We start from the raw sequence: 26,188 nt of genomic DNA, 5'->3' as shown, positions 1-26,188 counted from the left end.
AAATCGTTCGTCTATGGCTAGCTTAATAGAGGTAAGCACGAACAATAGAGGTAAAGCACGGTTAATAGAGGTTCAAAATTAAAAGCTCTGCATGCCGGTTTACAAGGGTAACCGGTTAATAGAGGCCTGGATAATCGAGGTTAAACTGTATACTTTCGGTCAAAAATCGATAAGACAAGTCGGAAAACACATCCATATTCATTAAGACTCAACATCAGAATTCTGTCAGAAGTCTTAACGGTCGAATTTCCCATAATTTTGGTTATGAATTCTATCAGAAACATCAGATTTCCCTCAGACATTTCGTTCCGAAATTGTGTCAACCACTTCATATATATTTCGTTAAGAATTCAGATAGACTTCCGAATTCGAATAAATTTTCCGACTTTCGTACCGGCTTCTGACCGAATTCTGAACCTTTAGTTGACTGGGTATCTGCATCTCAACTTTGTAGTTTACACAAAAAATTTTAGAGCAATTATTATGTAAATGTAGAAACATACATTTCTCGTATGCACCAACAGATTTATACCATTTTCTAGTGTGTCCAAGCCTTTGACAATTTTTATATCCACCACCACAGGATAAAGGTATACTAATATAGTCATTCCGTTTGTAAAACCTCGAAACATTCGACTAAGACCACATAAAGTATATATATTCTTGATCGTCTCGACTTTCTCAGTCGATCTAGCCATGTCCTCCCGTCCGTCTATCGAAATATGACCCGAACCGGACGAAATTCAACAAAAATGTTTAGAGGGGTACCAAAACGCACTGTTTCAAATTTCATCCAAATCGGATGAAAAATTCTCCTTTTATGGGCTCAATACTCTATATCGAGGGATCAGTCTATGTGGCAGCTATATCCAAATATAGTCTGAACTTGATGATATTCAACAAAAACTTAAGGTTAAAGGTTAAGAGGGGTACCAGGATGAAAAATGCTTGTTTTATAGGCTCATTACACTATATCGGTAAATATCGGTCTATATGGAAGCTTTATCTAAATATGGTCCAATCTGAACCACATTTGACAGGAATGGGTAGGGGTCTACCAGAACACACTGTGCCAAATTTCCATCGAATTCGGGTAAAAAATTGATCTTTTATGGCCTCAATACCTTATATCAGGAGATCGGGCGGTCGGTCTAAGGGCAACTATATCGAAATATAGTCCGATCTGAACCACACTTCATAGAAATGGGTTGGGGTCCACCAGAACTCACTGTGCCAAATTTCATCGAAATCGGATGAAAAATTACCAATTCAAGTCTGGAGATCGGTCTATATAGCGGCTATAAAATCCGATTTTATGAGATCAGAAGATCAGGTTTATATACAAAAAATACGAAAACATAAAAAATTGTTTGGAAACTATTTTGAAAAATGACCAATTTATTGCCTCAAGACTTTAAGTCTAGAGATCGGTCTATATAGCGGCTATATATAACTAAAATCCGATTTTATGAGATCAGAAGATCAGATTTATATACAAAGAATACGAAAACATCAACAATTGTTTGGAAAATATTTTTATACCCAAGATATCTGCAAAATTGTTGGTATAAATGGGTAACTACCCAGGTATTTACGATACCATTTACGATCTCTAACCATTAGGCTTTTTGACTCGGCTCGGCCTTAAAGGTCTTTTACTCGTTTTCAATAAATACAATATTTTTTTTTTTTTAATTTTGCCAAAATATGTAATTAACCCATATTTGTTTTTTTTTTATTTTCTACAGATTCTTTGCTGAATAGCAAAGATTTCATGTTGGGTCCCAATATGGCCGCCGCTGGTTCAACATCATCGAATTCGTCATCTGTTCCACTTTATAGACGCCAAGGCCTTACAATGGGAAATGGTCACAATCTTAATAGTGCTGGCAATTCAACATCGTCTACCGGTGGTCACTCGCTGCCATCGTCCACACCCGATAATATTTTAAACAGCAGTCCCAATGACATACTTGCAGGTTTGACGACCGGTTCTAGCACTCTTATTGAAGCACTTTTTCAGGATCAACAACATCAACAGAATAATGCCACATTACAGAAATTATTGTACAATAATTTCAATGCCGCTGGCATTAAAGGTGGTGACATGGATTTATTTATGGGCAATAATAGTTTTGCTAATGCTTTAGCCGATGGCGTAGCCAACAGCTTTCATACACCTAACTATCAACAGACGAGTAATGCCGCCTGCGGTGCTGGTGGTGCAGGTGCAGGTGGCAGCGGAAATGCAGTTTCGACATCGGGCGATAGTCGTAATACAACATATGCAGCAGTGCTGAGTCAGGCACCTCAGACACAAGAATCCACATTGCAACAGCAACACCAGCATCATAATTTTACACATAACGCATTGGGCGCTGGTGCTGGTGGTGGTGGTGGTGGCATTGGCAATGGCTTGGCGGGCCTGAGTTTAAATGTAGGCGGCACCGCCAATGGTGAATGTGGGGATAAAGATCCCTTTGCAGCTATTAGGGAGCTGGGTCAAGGTACGAATGGTTTTTACAATTATTTTCAATAGAATTTTCATTTGTTACGAAAAAGAAGTAAAAGGCTTTGGCTGCGATGCATTGAAAATATCTTCACCTTATAATGTATGTGAATGTATTGTATAATTAGTTGGGTTAGCACGAGAAAACCTAAGACAAATGAGGACAAGTTTACGAAACAGAAACAATGACTCTGAGCATGGCGACGAGAATGTAGGGGATTGAAATGAAAAGTGATAGCGATTAGTATTTGTTTGGCAATTGAAAAAAAAATGGATTATTATCTCTTATTTACTACTATAATTAATTTTAAATAATTTTAGTTTAGCCTTTAGTTCACTTGAAATTATTTAATTAATTATCGTTTTTGTATATTCACTCTTTGGTATTTATAAAATTTAACTTTGTAGCTATACTTTGTAACTTTTAAACTTTAAAGTAAAGTTTCTAAGCATACATTTCTGCACCTCATTTCATTCAGCCTCCAGCCCAGCGATGGGGAAAAGCCTTAAAACTTTAAACTTTGTTTGTTTTTTTTTTTTTATTTGTTTGAAATTCAATGTCGACAATGTTGACCTGATTTTCTACTAAGATTGTTCTCCCCCCACGTTATGAATTACGATTTAATTAAATATTTTAGCTATAACATAGGTAACATTATAGACTAGAATTACATGAGAAAAAACACTAAGGGCTGTATTAAAGAATGATTTTTTTGTAGTTTTGAAAGGTTAAAAGTTTGAAGGGTTCTGCTTTATATTCATTAAGATTTAGTTACAGCTAGATTTATCCTTGAATTATTTGATTGTCAGCAATATGTTTAATACTACTATACTAAGGTATATTTTTGAAGAACATCTTAAACCTCAAGCGACTCATTTAAGGGGTCTCTTTGGTATTGTTTTCATAATAGAAATGAGAACTCTTTCAAATCGAAATGATGGAATTTAAAAAAAAATATTCTAGATTCTCTGAATACACCAATAGTAGAAATTTCATATAAAAAGGCACAAATTGAAAGAAAATAAGTAAAAATTAGACTTAAAGTCGTACTCTTTCTGTATTTATGTCAATTTTTCCCAAATAAATATTTTTTCACAATGAATCTTGCTATAAATCACTGAAAAATAGGAATGTGTATATATAAAATTTTTCAAAACTAGAAAACCCTAATTATTATCTTTTTTTTAATGAGTTTTATGTCTTCCCATTTCGATGTGATGTATGAAAATAACACCAAATAATAACATTTTATAAAATGAAATATTTTGGTCAATTATAGCATCAAAACAGAATTAGTAAGACTTTAATCCTTAATTCATTTTTACCACATTTTCTTACTTTAAGCGATTTATACCGAAAAATTTGAAAAAAAGTTTTCAATCAATGAAATAACGATTCATCCAAATTTTTAATTGAATCTGTTTCAATCACAAAATGAATGATTATATCAATCAACGTTTTTAAAAAAGGTTATTGAAAAGTTTTTTCAATAAAAAAGAAATATTACAATTTTCAAATTTCCGACTAAGTGATTGAACATTTTCGAAATTTTCAATTAATTTTTTAATTGCTCTAAAAAAGTGGACGCTCCTATATCGAAAAAAATGCTCAATTTCAATTACGAAATTAGTTGATTTAACTAATTTTTTAATAGAGATTGCTTCAATCACGAAAAAGATATCAATCACTATTTTTAAAAAAAAGGTAGTTAAAAAATGATTTAACATACAAAAAAATTAATAAAATTGTGAGATTTTCGACAATTTTTTTAATTGTTCCAATTTCAAAAATGATTGAAATTTGTTTAATGTTCTAAAAAATAAAAGAATTCGTAAAATTTTCAAAAAAAAAAAATGCTTTTTAAAAAATGCTACCACACCCTAAAAAAAATAATCAGATTCAATCACGGAATTAATTGCTTCAAATAATTTTTTTATTTAAACTGCTGCCATCACGAAAAAGATATCAATCACAATTTTATATTCAATTAAAAAAAGATTGAAAATTTTCGAAATCCTCAATTAATTTTTTAATTGATGTCTAATTAAAAAATTATTGAAATTTTCAATTTTTTTCTTCGAAAAATTCATGTCTGAAAATATATAAAAATTGGTTTCAATCCCGAAATTGATCCAAATAATTTTTTGATTGAAACTGCTTCAATCACGAGTATTAAAAAAGGAAGTTAAAAAGTTTTTCAATTAAATAAATGTGTATTCTATTAAAAAAAAAGCAAAAATGTGAAATTTTCGTCAAGTTTTTTATTTGATCCAATTTAAACAGTGATTGAATGTGTTCGAAATATTCCAAAAATTTTTTATTGCTCTAAAAAATAAATGGAATGCGTAAAATTTTCAAAAAATGTTGTTTAAACGATGTTACGAAAAAAAAAAAAAATAATCAGATTCAATCACGGAATTAATTGCTTAAGGTGGCTGAATCGTAATATAGAGCTTTGCTTCTCCTTCATTGTCATAAATGCCTGATACGCCATCATCATAATCTAAAGGCCTACTTTTATGGAGTTAGAACTTGAAGATCTAATTGCCATTTCCGGGCGGCGGCCGCTTTTCTTGGTGGTTGGGACGGCTGCTGGACATAGTGCTGCCGAAAAGCGACTTATGGATTTATTCTTACTCCTGTGGAGTAAATGCTGCCAAATGTGGCGCCAAGTATCTTTGAATAATTGCCCACGAACATTCCATTAAGTAACAGGCAGAAGACTTCTTGCACATCATTGAGTGCGATTCTACTTTAAGCTCAATGATAAGGAACCTCCTTTAAATATCCGACACGGAACTGAGTGCCAATAAATTGAAAAACTTAAGCAAATCTTCTATGGTGGGTGGGTACATGACATTTTTTTAACCGGGATAACTCAACAATTTGGTACTTGATTTTGATGAAAAAGTGAAAAATAATTTCCATACATTTTAAATTGTTCATAAATAATAAGAATTGGTACCATTTTTTTATAAAAACAATAAAATTGCTAATTTTTTTTATCCTAGTTCCCTTTCATTTGTTTTGGGGGAATTTTTGCCAAGTTTTACCATCTCATTCTCTCTTTTATATCGATTCAGAGTAGCTACTTTTTTTCCCTGGGAGGTATTTTCCTTTTTCAAAGTTTGTTTAGAATAAGGGAAAAGGGAATAAACTGCCAGTAAATTGTTATTCAGAATAGGGGAAAAGGGAGTAGGGAATAAATTCCCAGGGAATTGCTATTCAGAATAGAGCTGTTAAACATTTTTAATATGATCTATTTTTTAATTAATTCAATTAAAAAAATATTTATGGGTCGATTATGGATGGCAAACCAACTTCAGTTGCGTTGTCAACGTACTAATTTGTTACATAAATTTTCATTTTTGTATTGAATTACTTACTTTTTTTTTATAAATTTTTATTAGCTGAACTTGATTTTTTTAGTTTTAAAACTTAATTAAAAAAAAAAAAAAAATTTGAAAATTTAAAAATTTTTTGTAATTATTTGTGTAATTAGACCTTAAAAAAAATAATTAGGAATTGCAAAATGTTCAATCATTTTTTAATTGAGTTAACAAGTTTTTTAGTTGTTTATTTTTTCAACCACCTTTTTCAATAACAGTGCTTGATATTTCGTGATTGGAGCAGTATCAATTAAAAAATTAATTGTATCAATTAATTTCATGATTAAAACCAATTTTTTTTTCTGTATATAAAACATTAATGCATTTTTATTTTACTTGAAAGGTACTTGAAAATATTACTATTTATTTTAATGTCTTAGTTTACAAATGTCAACCACTTGTTTAATTAGAACAATTAAAACATTTTTTGAAATATTCAAAAACTTTCAATAAAGCTTTTAATTGGACCTGCTAAAAAAATTCATCGAAAATGTTTTCAACTACCTTTTTCAAAAACTGTGATTTATTTTCATTTTCGTAATACAACAACAGTTTAATACAACAACAACAATTAAAAAATTAATTGAATCAATAAATTTCATGATTGAAACCGATTTTTATATATTTTTTTTCTGCCTATAAAAACATTTGAATCGATTACTCATTTACTTGGGAAAGGCAACATTAGCAATCCCTTTTTGTAATTGGATTTCAATTTCATCTTTATTGGTTCATTATTATGTTCATATTTACAAAGCAGAGTTATGAGATCTTATCTTTTGGATATTACTGCATATAAGACTTAGGATCAAAGATATTAAATTACAATAGCACAGTTAAGATAATGAGTTTTTTTTTTGTAATTGGAAACTATATTAGATTCAATTAAAAAATTATTGAATCAATTATTTTTTTAATAAAACATTTTAATTTCGAATTCAAATTTGTGAAATTAAGCTCTAGGGTATTCAGAGACTAATAATAAAATATAACGGCGAAATTGTATAGAATATTTCGGCCTGCTCAAATATTCTATACCTGTCAAGTTGTAATAGGGTTCTTATAAATAGAATAAAATAGACTCTCTCGAACGATGGTACAAAAAGACCCTTTCAGTGAGTAACTAGGATTAAAATATTGTTGCAGCAGTAATCCCTTATATCAATATTCTATGTATCAAAAAAGCAAGGATTACTAGAAATACGATTGAGAAACGAATTGTTCTTAATATTTTCAAAAAGAGATGACCTCCTTCTGACGTATTATTGGTTTCCTCAATTAAAAGCTTTCAAAAAGCCAAATGCCAATAGACAGGTCTTCAATGACCACTTCAAAACTTACTAATATTTTTTTTTAATAAACACTTGGTTCGTTATTAAGCAAAACCCGCTCAGTAACCATTTTACTATTTCAAAGCTACATTAAGATTTTTTCACAAATACGGCCATAGGACTTTAATGAAAAGCTGAGTTTGGTTTTATCATTGTTGGTATTATTGGAAATCATAAAACAATGTTGTGGAATATTGTTTGAAGCGCTTATGTTTAGGTTTGTTCACTGCCCAAATATTACGGAAACGCTTGAAAAATAACACCAAGCTTCGTGATATAAAACCAATACACGTGTAAAAAAGTATTTTTGGAAAAAATTTCATTTTCGTCAAAACTCTTTAGGTCGTTAATAGTAGCAACAATGTTGTTTAATGTTTAGGGGTCTTAGTAAGGATTTTGCTATCCGAGTGTAGACAATATTAACTATTTGCTACAACTTAAGCAAACCATGCAAAAGCTGAATCAGTCGAAAACTCCATTTTTCATCATATCCAGTATAAGGAGTAGCATAACTAAAGTGGTTAGTTAAACAATCCCAATTTAGTTGCTGGGTATGCCATCTTATATGGCTTTGCCTGTTTATATTCATTCGAGGTGTAACGCTTTTGAATGTCCTGTTGTAAATAAAGCAAATATAATATAGAAATACATTGAACCACATTCAAATCTGTTATAGGATCCTTAAATTTTTGCATTAATTTTATTTTAATTATTTTAATCCTAGTTTTATATGTGAGCAATAGACAGTTTATTAGTTCCTACAAGCATATTAAGATTCATATTTAGTACAAATCCTCCATTGAAATGTTACACAGTGTAAATTTAAAGGCAATAGAAAAAAAATTCACATTCGAAACTTAGTAACCAACCCGAGGCTCAGGTCAGTCCTGTTCTATATCATCATCTACTTTCAGGCTCGACTACAAACAGGCAACTTTTTATTATTACACTAAACTCTATACCAAGTGAAAGTGAGTTTACGGTTTAGCTGGTACTTAAAAAAAAAAACATTTCGTTACAAATTTTAAGAAATTTTGTAAACTATGCGATGTGAAAAAAAGTTATGCGTTTTTTTTGGAATTCTTTAGAAATCAATTTATCGTTTATGTATTATCCGCTATGACTTTCCACTTCCTACTAACGCTTGACCAGTTTTTGCATAGTTAAAATCTTCAACAGGCAAAATAAGAGAAAAGAAGATAGTAATAAACTTATGCTTACGGTAAGCCGTGATTCATATTCATAGCTTTAATGGTGGCGATACTGCCAATTTTAAAGGTCTTTCTCATTGTAGACAGAAGCTTATGTGGCCCATTTGGTCGGTAGTTGTTGTTGTTGTAGCCTCATTTTTATGTGGAGGTGGCGATTCTCGTCAAGCTCTTGTAGGTGAGCAGGCTCGTTCGCCGCGGAAACAGGGTGGCCATTGGCTATTTAAAAGCGCCAATACCTCGCCTTGTCATATCGATCATCATAGGCACTCGGTATTTGTCCAAAAGCCGTTGTCGCCTGGCCTCACACTGAGGCTCTCCGCTCGATATCGCTGATAGTACGCGACTGCCGTATGGAGCATTTGCACTACAGTCACATATTGTGTTTCCTTTTCCTCCATTAAATCCTGTTTTGACTTACATTCCACCACATTCACTACATGGGGTCTGGAATTGTAGTAAAGAAGCATTATGTGACATTTTCTGGTGTAATGGGATTACGCAGTCGTTCTTACGTTCTTTTCAAGCTTCGAATAAAGTACCAGACCTTCCCCAAAATGTCAGTTTATGATGCTGGGCTTTTGACCAGCACCCGCTGCTTCATAACAACTAAGAGCCACCACTTTTCGCCTTCGGTGATAATGAATCTTTACTTATCTTTACCACCAGTGTACAAAAGTCGAGCAAGTTTTTGATTCTCTTTTGGCTTTTGTTAATGAGGTCACCATAGCGCATTTATAAGCATGCCCACCTATGACGCTGAACGCCTGGGCTCAAATCCTGGCGGTACCATCAGAAAAAATTTTCAGCGGTGGTTTCCCCCTCCTTATGCTGGCAACATTTGTATGGTACTATGCCATGTAAAAGGGCGCCCCTGTAACCGAGATGGTGTTAGCGTGCTTGGATTATCAGTGCAGGGGTCGTGGGTTCGATTCGACTATGGGTATGCCCCAGGAACGACCGACTACATTCCGGAGACTTTTCTCTAATGGTGTCTTGAAGATTGTCTTCCTTTCTGGATTTGGTCTGGCGGTACCCGGGTTAAAAAGGGTAAACGGCATTTTAGTAGAAATTTTTATGGAGTTCTCAGATATAAGGTACCCTTCATTTATAAATTTTTTTTTTGGGCATACCCAAAGAAGGACAGGTTCCTAAAATTCAAGACATATTAACCCTGGTAGTGTACAGCAAATAGCTGAGTACAATTTTTTCACGCAAAGTGCACCATCAGTCAACGAGTTTTGGTTGTGTGTGTGTGTGCATTATAGTTAAGAGCAATAAGGCACACAACCAACGAAAAATGGCGCGAACTGGCAACACACTCAAAATCAGAGTTGCACTTAATACTGATTTTGACAGATAGTGCACCAATTTTTTTTTTTGGCTAAACTGCTCCTACCTGTTAAATTTATCTTGCCTAAAATTATCTTTGCTACACACTAGAGTGTACATTCGATTATTCATGACTTTTCAAAAAATCGAACAATTGAAAATTATACAGAGTCGAATAATTTGGGACGGTTAATCGATTAATCGTTTGGAAGTAAAGAGAGCTTAAAATATGTGAATTGTTGATCATTTGGGCCCCACTTGTGTAAAAATTCATTCGATTGGGATGGAAATATTTTACTTTAGTTCAAAATGGAAGATCAAATAAATCGGTTCAATTTTCCCGATTTACAATTTAAATCGACATACATATATATGAAGAATAAGATCTCAAAAAATTTCCCGTTTTGTTTTATTAGACATATTAAACGATTAATCGATTAGTTGTCAATCAATCTTTCGGTCTTGTTCGGTTAATCATTGGACTTGAATTTTCAAATAAACGATTAATCGAATAATCCAAAAATACAAAATACTACACATTAAACATAGAAGTGGCATCGCACCAGGTGCCTCCCAATGATTAGTACAATCGCGCTGCAATACACCACCGACCATACCGAGAAGCTTGCCCTTGTCCGGAATCTGATACTAGAGCAAATATTTAAATGTAAGAATTTGCCAAAATTTGATTGCAGTAAAAGGCATTCAATGCCTTCTGACCCTTTGCTGAAATTTTCCTTTCCAAATTCAATCTATGGCCAAGAACTAAGCCAAGGGACTTTTACCAAACAGAAAAAAAAAATTGTAAAAATAAAATCCTTTTAAGTTAACAAATTAATTGATTCAATTATTTTTTTAATTGAATCTGAAAATTACAAATTTAATTGATTCAATCATTTATTAATCGTATTTTTAAAAATTTTCAAATATAATGCTCAAGTAAATTCATTTAAAGTCTAGTTTTTTTCGGTTGCCCACGGACATTTGCCCAAACAACGCACCTCAGGTTCATGTTCCAACAGCTAAACATCTGTGTACCAAATATAGAAATTAATTGGAATTTTCAAATAATTTCAATAATATTTTTAAGGATCAATTAAAAAATTAATTTAAAATTTCAATCATTTTTTTTAATTGGACCAATGAAAGAATTAATTGGAAATTTCATTTTTTTTTTAATTGAATATGCAATGTTTTTAATTGAACAAATTTTCAATTACTTTTTCAAAAAACGGTGATGGATATTATCATTTTCGTGATTGAAGCAGTTTCAATTAAAAAATTTAATTCGATCAATTAATTTCATGATTATAACCGATTTTTATTTTGTTTTCTGTGTTGAAAATCTATGATTCTATAACTAAATTAAATTTCTAAAAACGCACTTCGCCCTTGTGTTCTCATTTACAATTTCAAAAATTCCAACACCTAGTTTCGATACCCCTTCTACCATAACTAAGTGTTGTTGTTGTTGGTGTAGTAGCAGTGTGTATTAGGAATTCATTTGGTAAATCCGGTACGTACAACCGGCTGCCATGGGATTGACCAAAACTAGTGAAACAAACAAATTATGTAAGAGGTTTTAAACGGTATGGTGCACTTGTTCCAAGTCGTGGCGGAATAAGCTTTTAGTTTAAACTTGCATTACTTCATTAACTCACGCCTACAAAGTATATGAGCTTGTTATTCTTAAAAAAAAAAAACTTTTTTTTTTTACCACTCCACTATTCAGAATCTTATTATTAAAATTTTATAACGCATTAGTATTTTGTGTTTATTAAAATAATTTAGGTAGCTTTGATTTGAAATCTTCCATAAAAACAAAACTAACTCAGCTATTTCATTAAGCCACTACTCAATAAAAAAAATGTAAAAAAAAAATTAAAAAAAAAAAACAAAAAATTTAAGTTAAAAAAAAAAAACAATTTAAAAACAAAAAAAAACATAAACAAAACTAAAAAAACTCAAAAGGCTAAAAAACTTTAGAATTACAATAGATATAAATATTTTTGCTAAAAATTAAATCAACAAACACTTTAAATGCTATTTTGAGTTTATATACATAAATTATATGAAGAAAAAATATTTAAATGTATAAAAAACACATATTTTATAGAAACCACAAAATTAATGTTAAAAAAAACTAAAAACAAAACCAGGAAAAAATTTTGCAAACTTTGTAATTAACTAATTAATGTAACAAAAAACAAAATGAAACAAAAAAAATATTTAAAAATATTATATAAAATTTATATATATGTATGTATAAGATTTTTATTGTGAACTTATAAATAGGACTCTTTTTACATAATTTAAGCTAAAAAGGAAAAAAAAACAACGCAAAATACAAAACAAAAAAATTAGAAAAAAAAACAGAAAAAACTAATATTGTAAAAAATAAGGTTTTAATAAAACTATGCAAAAAAAAAATATTAAAAAAATAAATAATGTAAAAATTTTGAAAAATATATGTATATTTAAAGAATATATATATAAAAAAAACAAAACCCCTCCCTTCTCCCAAAAGCCTCAAAACAATGTCAACAAGCTAAAATTTTGAATGAAACATTAACTTTGGGGCATTGCCTTTTGGGGTTTTCTTGGCATGTGAATTTGGTAAAATTGAAGTTTTCCGGCTAACACAAGTTTTACCTTCAAATTTAATTTTTATTAGGTCATGGCAAAACTTTTGTTGGCTATTTCCTTCTTATTTTGGCCAAATATCACCTCATCTATATACTAATATACATATATGGAGCCTTTATACAAAAACAAACATTGTGTAAGCTCTTTAGTGTAATTTTATGGTTTTCCAAAAAAGAAACTGTATAAAAAAAACCATTTCATCATTTATATATATAGAGAAAATGCAGATTGCGAAAATTAAAAAAAAAAAATCAAAAATAAAAATTTTAAAAATTATTGTAATAATTTAATTTATACCTATTTTCTTACTTAAACAAAACAAAAAAAAAACAAATAAGCATAAATCCAGAATATGCAACAAAAAAATATTTTATGTATGTACGCAAAACAAAAAAAAAACTAACATTGTGAAAAAAAAAACAAAAACAAAAAAAATACTATTATATTCATACAAAATATAGTTTAAATATAGTGTTTATTATTTACCTTTTTATATCATTATCAAATATAATTATGATAACTATCATTAATTATTACTTATTATTTTTATGTTTATTATTACAATTATTAACTAATTAATTCAAACAAACACAGAAAGAAAACATTTTAAATTGTCATTTACTAAAAGTAAAATAAAAAACAAAAACAAACTACCCACAACCGAATAAACAACCAATCATTACAAAAATTTATATAAGCTTATGTAAAACAACAAAAAAAAAAAACGAAAACAATATTAAGAAAATAAAAAAAGAATAAATATTTAAAAATATATATAAATATATAAAAAAAATAACAAATAAATTGTAATATTTCAGTTGAAAGCCACAAAACACACTCATCACATACAGCTATACAAACATACATACTACATCATATACAAATCAAGACCCAAATAACTCCTTTCACTACTATTTTTTTTCATTTTTATTTTTGGTAGAGTTTTTCCTAATTCTTTAATTTGCTGTTATTGAAAAAAGGAAATTTCACTTTTTTGTTATTTTTAACTAGCCGAACCGGGCCCGCTCCGCTGCGCCTTCTTTAACTCTCTAATATCTTTTTAGGGTTGGGACACTTCGCCCTGAATGTGTATATCGTATGCGTTCCACTGTAGCCTATGTACGCCTATAACGCTGAACGCCTGCGTTTAAATCCTGACGATAACATCGCACAAAATTTAAAGCGGTGGTGATCCCCTCTTAATGCTGGCGACATTTGCCATGCATGGTCATGTAAAAAATACTCCCCAAAGAAGTGTCGCACTGCGGCACGCCATTCGGATTTGGCTATAAAAAAAGTCCTTTATCATTGAGTTTAAACTTGAATCGAAAGGCTTTCATTGATGTGTCAGAAGTGTGCCCCTTCTCGGTTCCTGGGTAAATTTTTACTCCACTCCCAAATACCGTTATTTTGGATCCTATATTATCGTATTAGTAAATAATTCCGGTTTAGAGACACTTGGCCCTTAATGTAAATATACGCTTCGTGCTCTACATGATCGGTAAATAAATTCTGTTTGAGGGTGGGATGGATCCCAAGGACTTCGTCCCGGAAATGAGTTTCAATTTCCCGAAAATCAATCAATTTAAACATCAAATAGCTTTTATATAATAGGAAGGTGTTTACGGGTAGGGCAGTTCCCCAAACACATGGCTCTTCAATTGGATATCAACTTCTTTTTTTCCCCCTTAAGCACCTTTCGCTTGAACTCTATATTGTGTGATTGATCTATATACCCATTTGGCGGGTTTTGGACGGCCCCCGAAGCACCCGACCTCAACAATAGAAAACATGTTTCGTTTTGACTGTGAGAGTGCAAAAAAAATTTCGAACGAATCGCATTACCAAACTCCGAGATCTAGTGGTTTTAAAAATTAGGGTAATGAGAAGTGCTTTTTTCGGGGAGGGATGGCACTCAGACATTTCGAATCAAATATGGATATCAAATTCGTGCTGCATTCCATTTAATGTGAGACCCATATTATCTTGGTCAGTAAATATGGAATGTTTGGATGGTATTTTGGGGCTGGGGCGGTCACCGGCACTTTTCCCTGAAAATAGATATCAAATTCGTTCTTCACTCCCAAATAACGTTGATTTGAGCTTCATATTGCCATAATCGAAAATTAAGTTCAGTTTGGGGGTGCACTTGGCTCCAAAATTGGATATCAAATTCGTTTTCTACTCTCAAATACCTTTCCTTTTAGTCCCACATTGTCATAATGGGTCAATCAACCTATTTGACTTATTTTTGGAAAAAAAGCGCCACCTAGACTCGAAATCAAATTTTAAAGTCATATTCGAAATCTACTCCCAAATACCTTTCATTTGAGTCCCATATAGACATGGTCGGCTATTATGCCCATTTGGGGGTACTTGGGGGTAGGGCGACATCCCATTACTTGGACCTAATTTTGTATGACATATTTGTAATCTACTGTCGAATACTTTTCATTTGAGGCCCATATTGATATGAACGTCGAATATATCTGTTTAGAGGAGTTTTTAGATTAGCGAGGCCCGCTGGGTACTTGGACCCAAATTTTAATACGATATTCGCTTTCTAGTCTCCATTGCCTTTCATTTGAGTCCCATATTGTGCATATCAGTCCTCTTTTGACTTTGGATGGCGTTGTTGGCGTAAGGGGAAGGGACCGCCTCCTTCCGATATCTAAAAATTATATAGCCTATGTTTCCTTCCAGACAAACTTACACAATCTGTGAAAATTTTACGAAAATCGCTTGAGCCGTTTTTGATTCTACGGTCATATGCCCATTTAAAGCGTTTTTGGAGGGAAGGGGTACCCCCCCTATACTTCGATCTGATTTTGTATGCCAGATTCGTAATCTACTCCCGAATACCTTTCATTTGAGGCCCATATTGACATGAACGCCCAATATGTCTGCTTGGGGCCTGAATACCTTATATTTGAGTCCCATATTGTCCCGATCGGTAGTACTTTTCGGGTAAGGGGGAGGGTCCGCCGCCTAGGCCATGTGATAGGACGGTCCTCGTGCAATGGACCAATCGAAGGCATTCGACATCGCCAACACTTCCCTCCAGCCAGGCCTGAAACGTTGGGTCGCGAATTATCTGTGTGGTCGCCAGTCATTTGTGGAATTTAGGGATAAAAAGTCGAAGCATCGTAGAGTGAAAGAGGGAGTTCCCCAAGGTGGGGTGATATCTCCGGCACTGTTTCACCTCTCCCTATTCTCCATTCCACCCTCTCCAGACGGCATAGATCATGGCATCAGGCCCGCCACCCATTGTTGACATCTGCAATAGGTTGTACGTCTACCTCAACATTGCCTCATATTTCGCTGCAAGAAATCTGAAGATATCTGCCACCAAATCTTCAGCCTCACGCGTAAAAATACGCGTGAGGTGAACACTGAACTGACTGTGATGGTCGATGGAGAAATGATTCCGACCATCAAGTGTCCCAAAATAGTTGGCATCACATTTGACAGCTCTTACACATTCTCCCCACATGCCACAGCCCTTGGGGTGCAGACAAAGAAACCTTGTTGACCACCTACAAAGCAATTGGCCGGTCTGTGGTAAGTTATGCAGCGCCAGTGTGGTCTTGTCAGCTTTGTGACACGCAGTGGAATAATATTCAGATCTGTCAGAATGCCGCCCTCCGAACTGCGACGGGCTGTCTCTTCAGTTCTCATGTGGACCACCTCCATCAGGATACAAAGATCGTACCAGTGCGAAGACATAACTACATGCTGTCTAAGCAATACCTTTTGGGCTGTTATCGCAGAGACCATCCAATTTATCATCTTGTGGCTAGATATCCACTGCCCAGAAGCCTTAAAGTAGATCTACATGATCTAGAGCGTAAGGTTCAGCGTTACAAGAGAGAACCTCTATATAATGCAGGTCTAGACAACATTCATGCAGAAACGGTAGCAGATGCTGTAAATGGCTACCAGGTGAATGTAGCCCTTGGAGAACGACCGCCTCCCATTGCACCTGTAGAAATTGACCTCCCCCGGCAAACCAGAGTAGTTATGGCTCAGATGTAGCCGCCTTAACTCCTACAGAGCAAGGATTAATACCGACGTGCAAGATGTTCGTCCCGATTGTAACCAGGGACCGCAAGATACTCGTTACCTGTTTAACTGGCCAGCACCCCATCTTAGTCACAGAGTAACTGGGTCTTGGCACTCAACAGAATCAAGCTGACGAAAGATAGAACACAAGAAACTGCTACAACAACAGCGAGCCCCTCACTGATTTTAACAATATTTTTTGTCATGTGATAGCGCCCCATGCCGCGAACCAAATAAAATACAAATTTTGTCCAGGAAGGACCCGGTTCTTGAGATATAGGCCGTTAAAGTTTTAAATATAAATCCGAATATCTTCTTTAATAATGGGCCGATTGGACTTGTAATTTGTTTTAAAATTTCGAAATTCCTGCGGCTTTCTAGTTGGCTGTCTTGTTGAGACCACACTGAAGTGATTTTGTCATTCCGTTTGCAACACATCGAAATATCCATTTCCGACCCTATCAGCGTAAAACTTTAAGACGATCTAGTCATGTCCGTCCGTCTGTCTGACTGTTGAAATCATGCTACACTCTTTTTAAAACAGAGATATTGAGCTGAACTTTGCACGGATTTTTTTTTTTTTTTACATAAGCAGGTTAAGTTCGAAGATGGGCTATATCTGCTGTATCTTGATATAGCCCCATATAAACCGATCCGCCGATTAAGGGTTTTAGGCCCATAAAAGCCACATTTATTATCCGATTTTGCTGAAATTTGGGTCAGTGAGTTGTGTTAGGCTAGTCGTCATCCTTTTTCAATTTGGCTCAGATCGGTCCAGATTTGGCTATAGCTGCCATATAGACCGATCTATCAATTTAAGGTCTTTGGCCCATAAAAGGCGCATTTATTGTCCGATTTCGCCGAAATTTGGGACGGTGATTTGTGTTAGGCCCCTCGACATCTTTCTGCAAAATGGTACAGATCTATCCAGATTTGGATATAGCTGCCATATAGACCGATCTTTCGATTTAAGGTTTTGAACCCATAAAAGGCGCATTTATTGTCCGATTTCGCCGAGATTTGGGACAATGATTTATGTTAGGCCCCTCGACATCTTTCTGCAAAATGGCACAGATCTATCCAGATTTGGATATAGCTGCCATATAGACCGATCTCTCGATTTAAGGTCTTGGGCCCATAAAAGGCGCATTTATTGTCCGATTTCGCCGAAATTTGGGACAGTGATGTGTGTAAGGCCCTTCGACAGCCCTCTTTAATTTGGCCCAGATCGGGTTAGAATTGAATATAGCTGCCATATAGACCGATCTCTCGATTTAAAGTCTTGGCCCTTAAACGGGCACATTTATAAACCGATTCCGCTGAAATTTTACATTGTGACTTATGTTAGGCTTTTCGACATCCATGTCGTATATGGTTCAGATCGGTCTATATTTGGATATGGCTACCAAAAAGACCAATATTTTGTTCTACAAAATTAAACAATGACTTATTAGACCTCTCAATATCTGTGTCGAATTTGGTCCAAATCGGACCATATTTCGATAAAGCTGCTTTGGGGGCATAAATTATGCATTTTTCACCGGACTATGACGAAAGGTGGTGGTATCCAAAATTCGGCCCGGCTGAACATAACGCCTTTTTACTTTAAAACTAATGACACAAATAAAAAAACAATCCAAAAGTGGTTATTCAGCAGTTGTTTTGTGATTTTAAGGAATTTACATTGCTTTCACCAAAAAATTTTTAGTGAAATGTTTTCACAGTTTTTTGGTGAAATCAATCATACGAGTCACCTCATTTCACAAATATTTCACATTAGCCGGCGAAACGAAACCAAGGGCGTACCCGAAAATATATCAATTTCAAGAAGATCGGTGAGGGGCGCGTAAACTGCATTTAAACCCTAAATTATATACAGGGGCCTAATTCTGGCATCTGCAATCGACTTACGATCGAATTTCACATTCTCGCATCCGTTATCGATTAATGCTATTCAAAACATCGAATAGAAATGTGCGAGTTTTTGCCCGCACGTATTTACCTATCGTAAAAACCCAAATTTTCGAGAAATTAGGCAAAAAAATAGGACTTCGAAGTATTTATTTTATAAAATTAAAAAAATAATTATAATATACTCACTTTTTTGCTCCCTTAATTCGGATAAAAACTACAAACATGACCAAACAACGTAACGTGATATTTTTCAAGGACCCCTAGATACGTGGTCCCACATTTGGATATAAGATTCGTATTCTACTCGCAAATACCTTTCTTTTGAGTCCCATATTGCCATGGTCGGTAAATATGTCGGGCCCTAAATTGGAGGGCCCTCCTAGGGCCCGCTAACATTTGGTCCGACAATTGGATATCCTAAATACCTTTCATTTGAGTCCCATATTGTCGTGATTTGTATAAATATATGTTTGGTAGGTTTTAGGGTGGGGCTGCCCCCCTAGGTACCCCATCCGAAATTTGGAGTCCGAGTCCCATATTGCCATGGTCGGTAAATATGTCGGGCCCTTAATCGGAGGGCCCACCTCGGGCCCGCTAACATTTGGTCCGACAATTGGATATCCTAAATACCTTTCATTTGAGTCCCATATTGTCGTGATTTGTATAAATATATGTTTGGTAGGTTTTAGGGTGGGGCTGCCCCCCTAGGTACCCCATCCGAAATTTGGATACAAAATTTTTATTTTTAGGGTACCATATGAGAGGAAACAAAATTTCGCTTAAATCGCACCACCGATCTCCGAGATCTGGCGTTTCTGAAAATTAGGGTACGGGTGCGGATAGTGGAATGCTCCGTATGGAGTATTCCACTATCCGCAACCTGTGGACGCGGCCGGTAGCTTGCAGCTAAGCTTCTCTTGACAGCAACGAACACCACACATATCGGACCTCAATGCCAGCCCGTGTGGTGCTCACAGCTATCCCGTGCCGAGAGACAAAAAAAAATGGTGAAGAACACAACTAAAAATGAACGTTTTTGCATTCTTACGACTGGTACTATGTTCGCTTTTCATGACATTTTTTAGTGATTACTTTTTTCAGATAATAGATTTTGAAGCAAAAACACTCAGTAGGACATTCCATCATTACTTATGAAAAAATCTTCATATAAGTGTTGAGAGATCATTGAGATTTTGGTAGTGTTGCATAACAGTAACCGTGAAAAATGTGTGTTTTCAACTGTGGAAAATGAATATAGTACCAGCCTTTATCTGTGCAAATAAATGCATACACAGTCAAAATAAACCTCACCTCACTGACAACAGACCAATCGAATATGATTGGGTTGCCCAAAAAGTAATTGCGTATTTTTCATATAGTCGGCGTTGACAAATTTTTTACAGCTTGTGACTCTGTAATTGCATTCTTTCTTCTGTCAGTTATCAACTGCTACGTTTAGCTTGCTTTAGAAAAAAAGTGTAAAAAAAGTATATTTGATTAAAGTTCATTCTAAGTTTTATTAAAAATGCATTTACTTTCTTTTAAAAAATCCGCAATTACTTTTTGGGCAACCCAATATTTTAAACAAACGAAACACGATATCGACTTTTATGATTCGAAAAATGCAAAAAGAGAATGGAAATCGAATGTCGTGATTAGGCCCCTGAACGACTCTTCTTTACCTAGGTCCTTTGCTTTCAGTAGCGGGATCACTCTGCTCATTTTTTCAGACATGGGGAACTATGAGAGTGCTCAGATACAGGTTAAAGAGCAGTATGATGTACTCGGCTCTCGTTACATACAAGTTCTTCAGCGTCAGTGTAGAGATTCCGTCTGGGTCCAGCGCCTTTGAACACTTGGCGCATTTTTAACTTCGTCCAAGCTAATTGCGATGGTTGTTCAACCGCCCGGAAATCACGAATACGATGAATGGCTCTACTCCTTTCCTTGTCACTCTCGGGGTGCCCCATAAATTGCCGGTTGAATAACCGGGCGCATTTCTTCTCCCACCAGTCAATGTTATGTCGTCAAAAATGACTGAGGTCCTGCCATTCCGCTTGCAGAGGTTCGAAAGTAACTTAACAGTAGACCACAGCTTGCCAATGACGGCACCTAAGTTACATGGCGTCATGTCACGTCACGTCATGGACAATGTTTTGTCTTAGCTCCGGTATGTCTTTGGTACAAGGAGCGTCCTTCATTAAGCAATTGGGTTAATTAAATGGAGTAACCCGTCGCCATTGGTTTCGTTTGCAGCTTTTCTATGTCCACATTGTTCGCTCCCCAAATCAATTCTCTCAATTTCTCGCTTCTTGATCGGGGACAACCATGTGGCCTTGATAATATTAGGTCTGTTCGCGTACTTTTCCAGCAAAAATTTGTAGGAGAGTAATAACAGCCTCTTTTCTTCTTCTGACATATGTTTTCCATATGTCAATTCCACCGCATTTGGGATGGAATTTAAAGTGACATGAGACACTAAGTCTATGTTGCCACTTTCAGGGGATTTTTCATGGGTACAATTGTAGCTATCAGTTTGTCATATCTCGATTTTCAAATGTTGATGCCTGCATCTCTGTAATATTTCCATAAAGCAAAATTAGCCTTGATGTTGTTAATTTTCAGTATCGTGTCTATCGATGGTTTGTGTATGCCAAGATTTTGAAGTTTTTGTAATAGGGAAAGTCTTTTGTTGATGTTTATATTCGCATCTGATGTTTATAATCACATCTGTCAGAGCTGGTTATGTTAATTCTGTGGAGATGATATTTCATCTGGTTGTGACCGAACCTAAGTCTTATCGTTGTTATCGCGACACTTCGGGGCATTCTAACATTTCGGAACCAAAGAAGGCAGTGAACTTTAGGAGAAAACGAGTAAAATCGTCTACCATATATGTATGCTTGTATTCCATTTTCCTTGCCAAGATGTAACAGCGGAGGATTCATCGTGTTGTCTCAACTCAGATAGGCATAAATTTGGGTGCCAGTCAGTCGGGTTGTGATTAGTGGCAATACGGTCCACATACCCATTACCATCGATGTCGCAGTGGCTAGGCACCCATAGAAAGTGTACGGTAAAGGCCCTCCTAGACATTTGGTACACCTCATTCTTTATCTTATTGATAAAGTGATGGGTATTTTTTGTGTTCTGGGATTCAATGGGCTTAAGGACTGTCTGTGATGAGTATATATTTCCCGGGATCACAGGTTTTGATTAGCATTAAGGCTTCTAGTATTGTATACGCCTTTGCAGAGAAAATAGAAGAGTTGTTATCTAAGGTGAAGGATGCTTCGACGTCCAGTAAAGCCATTCACATGGCACAGCTGGTTTTGTCTGGAGTTTTTGAACCGTCGGTGAATACCCTGGTATAATCGGGAAATTTAGTCTGCATAGTGACATTGTACATTGTACACAATGGCTGATGTCGACGAGCGATTTATACAGATGTCTAGAAATGTAAGGTTGGGGAGTAACAGGCTAGCTTGAAGTGGATATTTAATGAGATTATTCTCTGTTTAATGAGATTATTCTCTGTTTTTTCCGTCATACAGTTGGAAAAATGTGGGCCAGGCTTGAAACTGTTCATTATATTTTTGAATAAATTAATTAGCTGGATTCCTGCAATCGGTAATAATGTTATTAATATAACTACTGGCCAGGAACTTAAATCTCTCCGGTAAAGGCACAACATTGGCCTCTAGTTCCAGGGACTGTGTATGGGTGGATATCATTGCTCCCAGAGCGATTCAAAGTGCTCCAAATTGGATCCTTTTTATCTTGAAAATTTTGCTCAGAGAACAATCAAGTAGAAGATGCGACATATATCCAATTTTTGGATGCGGGTATCAGTATCGGTGCAACCCCATATCTGAGGATGACAGCTAAAGTCGCCACACATAATAATTTTCGCATTTAGCGGAATGTATGAAACAATGTTTATGAGATCCGCTGTGTCACGTTAGGTGGAATATAAACAGATATGATTACAATTGGGCCGATTTCGCTGTTTATACAACAGGCGATTACTTCTATATTGCAATTCAAAATATTGATGTCGATGTTGGTGAAATTAATAGATTTCCTTATTAGAATAGCAACGCCGCCACCGTAGGTAATCCGGTCTTTCCTTAAAACGTTATAGCTGGGAATTGAGAAATCATTTGAGTTATCCAGGTGCGTCTCCGATATGCAAGCAATGTCTACCCCTGAATCTTTCAGGAATTGAGACAATTGCGGTTATCTTATTTCTAATGCTTCTTAAATTGATTTGTAGAATCTTCATGGTCATCAAGACGCTTCATTCCTTCTTTTTGAAATGCTTCAAAAATATGTAAGGGTGTATTGATGCCACTATCGGAGGTTATGGATATGGATGAGGTCTGTTCTGGTTGTAATTGGTTGAGAATTATCGTTATTAATGGAGTAGTTAGATACTGGATTAATGTGGGTGTCTTCAGTAGGTGTGAGTTTACATCGAACTCGACTTGATTTGCAATTGACTCCGAAACGTTGGTAGATGTATCTGAGCTCGTTTTCAGTTTCGGGTCAGAGTCTGCTGACATGCCCTCAGCACTAGGAGCTATATATGGAATTCTTGTAAGCTTTCTTTTCTTACTGGCTTTGGCATTTGCTTTCAACTTCGGACGTTTCGTATTTACCTCTGGGAATTCTTCTTGCAAAAAGTTGAAAACGTCTGTAGAAATGGGTTGCTTTGTAACTTCGGACATTTCCATGATCTCTGGGGCTTTTTCCTCCGCATCCTTCTTGGCCTTTTGCCTAATTCCTTCTCGAATATCGCAATTATTGGACCTCGAGTCGTGTGGTTTTCCACAGTCAAAACATTTGGGTATTAATGAACAAATGCCAACAAATGTTCGTGCGATCGGCTACAGACTCCAGCGGAGTGTCCGTACCTCCAACTCTTCTTACGTTTAAGAATCCGCTCAATGAAAGGTTTCACCGGAAAATAAACCTTGTTCAAAATTAAGTGGGATGGTAATCTGTCACCACAGAAAGACAACATTACCGCCTCTGAATTGATTCTCCTACCTTCACAGGAACGGGTCTGGTGAAGCGTTTGACCTCAGTTATATCGATGTTCTCAGCAATCGGCCCATACTCGGCCTCATGCCTGATAATTATATTCTCGAATAGGAATTTCTCTGTAAATTCCTCATCAACTGGTATCTGCACCACTGCTCTAATTTCGCAGAGCTCAGCAGGTATAAGAACGCTTTGTCATGCGAAGGTCCTCATTAGCAACAATACTATTGATGGTGTCACGATCATTACAAGTGATTGTGAGTCTCCAAATTCGCATACTTATTGTGTAGATCATTACGATTCTCATAATAGGGAAACCTCTGCCTCTTTGGTATGCTTGTAAAATTGCGACATAATTTCGCCTGTAGCTATTATATCTTCTTATCCGGGGTAAAGGGTATTTATACCCGTCCTCTAAGGCAATTTCATCGACTTCAGACCAAACCATCTTCACTTATTCGGTCTCAATAAAAAAAAAGAAAGAATTCGTTCTTCCGAAAAAAAATCGCACGTATTCTCCTTTCAAAAGATCAAATGATTCTCCAACATCCCCTTTTGCTTTTTATTTGAAACAGCTGAAATTTATAAAACAGCTGTTCGATGCTGCAATTTTTTTGCTGGGAATAAACCTCTAGTAGAAATTTCCAAGCTCTCAATTACCAAAAATTCAAAATTGTGCTCTCTCTCACGCACTTTCCCGCTCTCTTCTGCTGGCAAATAAAGTACTCGAACGACTTCCAGTAACAAATTGTGCAAATTTGGACAAATTTTTGAGTACGCGAACACACATATTATTGGGTTGCCCAAAAAGTAATTGCGGATTTTTTAAAAGAAAGTAAATATACTTTTTTTACACTTTTTTCTAAAGCAGGCTAAAAGTAACAGCTGATAACTGACAGAAGAAAGAATGCAATTACAGAGTCACAAGTTGTGAAAAAATTTGTCAACGCCGACTATTTGAGAAATCTGCAATTACTTTTTGTGCAACCCAATATATCACCACTATGTTTCATGCCCTCAATTTACTATCGGAACTTCTTTTGTAGAGGCTTATTTTTCCTAGCGTTGGACCAGAGATATTGTCCCTTCCTATCTGGAAAATAAAATTTGCTGGCACGAATTAATGGGCAACACACACACACACACTCATTATTGCCTTGTACGCACGCAAGAACATTTTTCATCATTTTGGAAGAGCTTTCGTTCCCACTGTGAACATAGCAATCCTCTTGAAGGTTTTTACGCAATTTTTCCACTGTATGAGTCGCATTAAATGAATTACACTATTCATTGCGTTATAATCGTCCGAATGGAGGCCACCGTAACGCAGAGGTTAGCATGTCCGCCTATGACGCTGAACGCCTGGGTTTGAATTCTGGCGAGACCATCAGAAAACAATTTTCAGCGGTGGTTTCTCCTCCTAATGCTGGCAACATTTGTGAGGTACTATGCCATGTAAAACTCCCCTCTAAAGATGTGTCGCACTGCGGCACGCCGTTCGGACTCGGTTATAAAAAGGAGGCCTCTTATCATTGAGCTTAAACTTGATTCGGACTGCACTCATTGATATGTGAGAAGTTAGATATTTTTCGCCGATTACTTTTTTAGCCACTAATCGTGGTGAATGTGACTTACACCCCAACGACAAGTTTTTCTTGGTAAATAAATTGACATTTCTCAAACTCATTAGATATACAATCGAGCAACGCGTTAAAATGATTTAAAATCAACATCCGCCCTTAAAATGTAACCACCTTTACGTATAGACATCACACATTCTTGGCGTAGATTCGCAAATAATGTTCCTGAATTCTTTTGCGGCGGCCGTCAACGTTAGGTGAGTCCGTTTTTTAGTTTTGGCAACTTTCTATGTCTTCCGTGGACATTTTTCAATAACATAATTTTTATATTATGATAAAAATTAATAATATTATTAATAATATAAGTTTCTTTACATGTATGAAACATTACATAAATATAAGAACATTTTTCATAAACGATCATATTCATACATTTTCTTTCATTAAGAATTTTCATATTTATGTTTGGTATGGTATCCCGCTTCCTTTACTTCACCCAATTTTTTGATTAATTTTTGAAGCGTTATTTAAACCATATATACAATGCAATCATGAAGATTATATTTAAATAATCTTTTGATATATAGCTATTTCTAGACATTTTTAGATTCTATTCTTTCGTAGGAAATATAAAGGATACACCTTTATAATCTTTAAGTTTTAGGTTTCATTTTCCATATATCCCATAACACTTATAAACTATGAATCCCAAAATACACCTCTTCATACATTGTATAAGGCAAACAATTCAAATCCTGGCAAGTAATTTATACATATAATAAACGAGTAATAAGAAAAATTTATATAAATCAATGTAATTAACTACAAATAAAAAAAAAGATTATTATTATAAAAAAATTATATATATTGTATGTATTTCAAGTAATTTAGCATAAAGAATACCAGAAAATTTTTAAAAATCAATATATGAAAAGAAATGACAAAAAAAAAGTTATAAAATAAAACAAAAAGATCCCAAAGGGACAAACTAACAAAAAAAAACTGTGTTTCTATGCCCACCCACTTGGTTATGGAAATGGAAAGTTTGACCAAAAAACATCCTGCTCCAGCAAAACTACACTTTATTTTATAGGACACCCCCATTGATCTCCTGCAACATCAACCGTTTTAAGGCAAAAGCCCCTCAAAAATGTATAATACGCTATAAAG

General features: G+C 34.9%; 1 protein-coding gene across 2 annotated transcripts in view; it reads left to right on the top strand.

Moving 5' to 3' along the window:
* The window catches only part of LOC106084314 (probable helicase with zinc finger domain), a 61,362-nt gene extending 50,803 nt beyond the window's left edge, over positions 1-10,559 (top strand). For both annotated transcript variants that reach the window (XM_059361362.1, XM_059361366.1), the window contains exon 5: positions 1,749-10,559. In XM_059361362.1, coding sequence (XP_059217345.1) covers positions 1,749-2,539 — 791 coding nt within the window. In that variant the 3' untranslated portion in view covers positions 2,540-10,559. The remainder of the gene's footprint in view (positions 1-1,748) is intronic.
* Positions 10,560-26,188: the final 15,629 nt, after the last annotated feature.

Source organism: Stomoxys calcitrans, chromosome 1 (assembly GCF_963082655.1).
Source record: "Stomoxys calcitrans chromosome 1, idStoCalc2.1, whole genome shotgun sequence".
In the NCBI taxonomy this organism is placed as follows: Eukaryota; Metazoa; Arthropoda; class Insecta; order Diptera; family Muscidae; genus Stomoxys; species Stomoxys calcitrans.
This window is presented reverse-complemented; position numbering and strand designations above follow the sequence as displayed.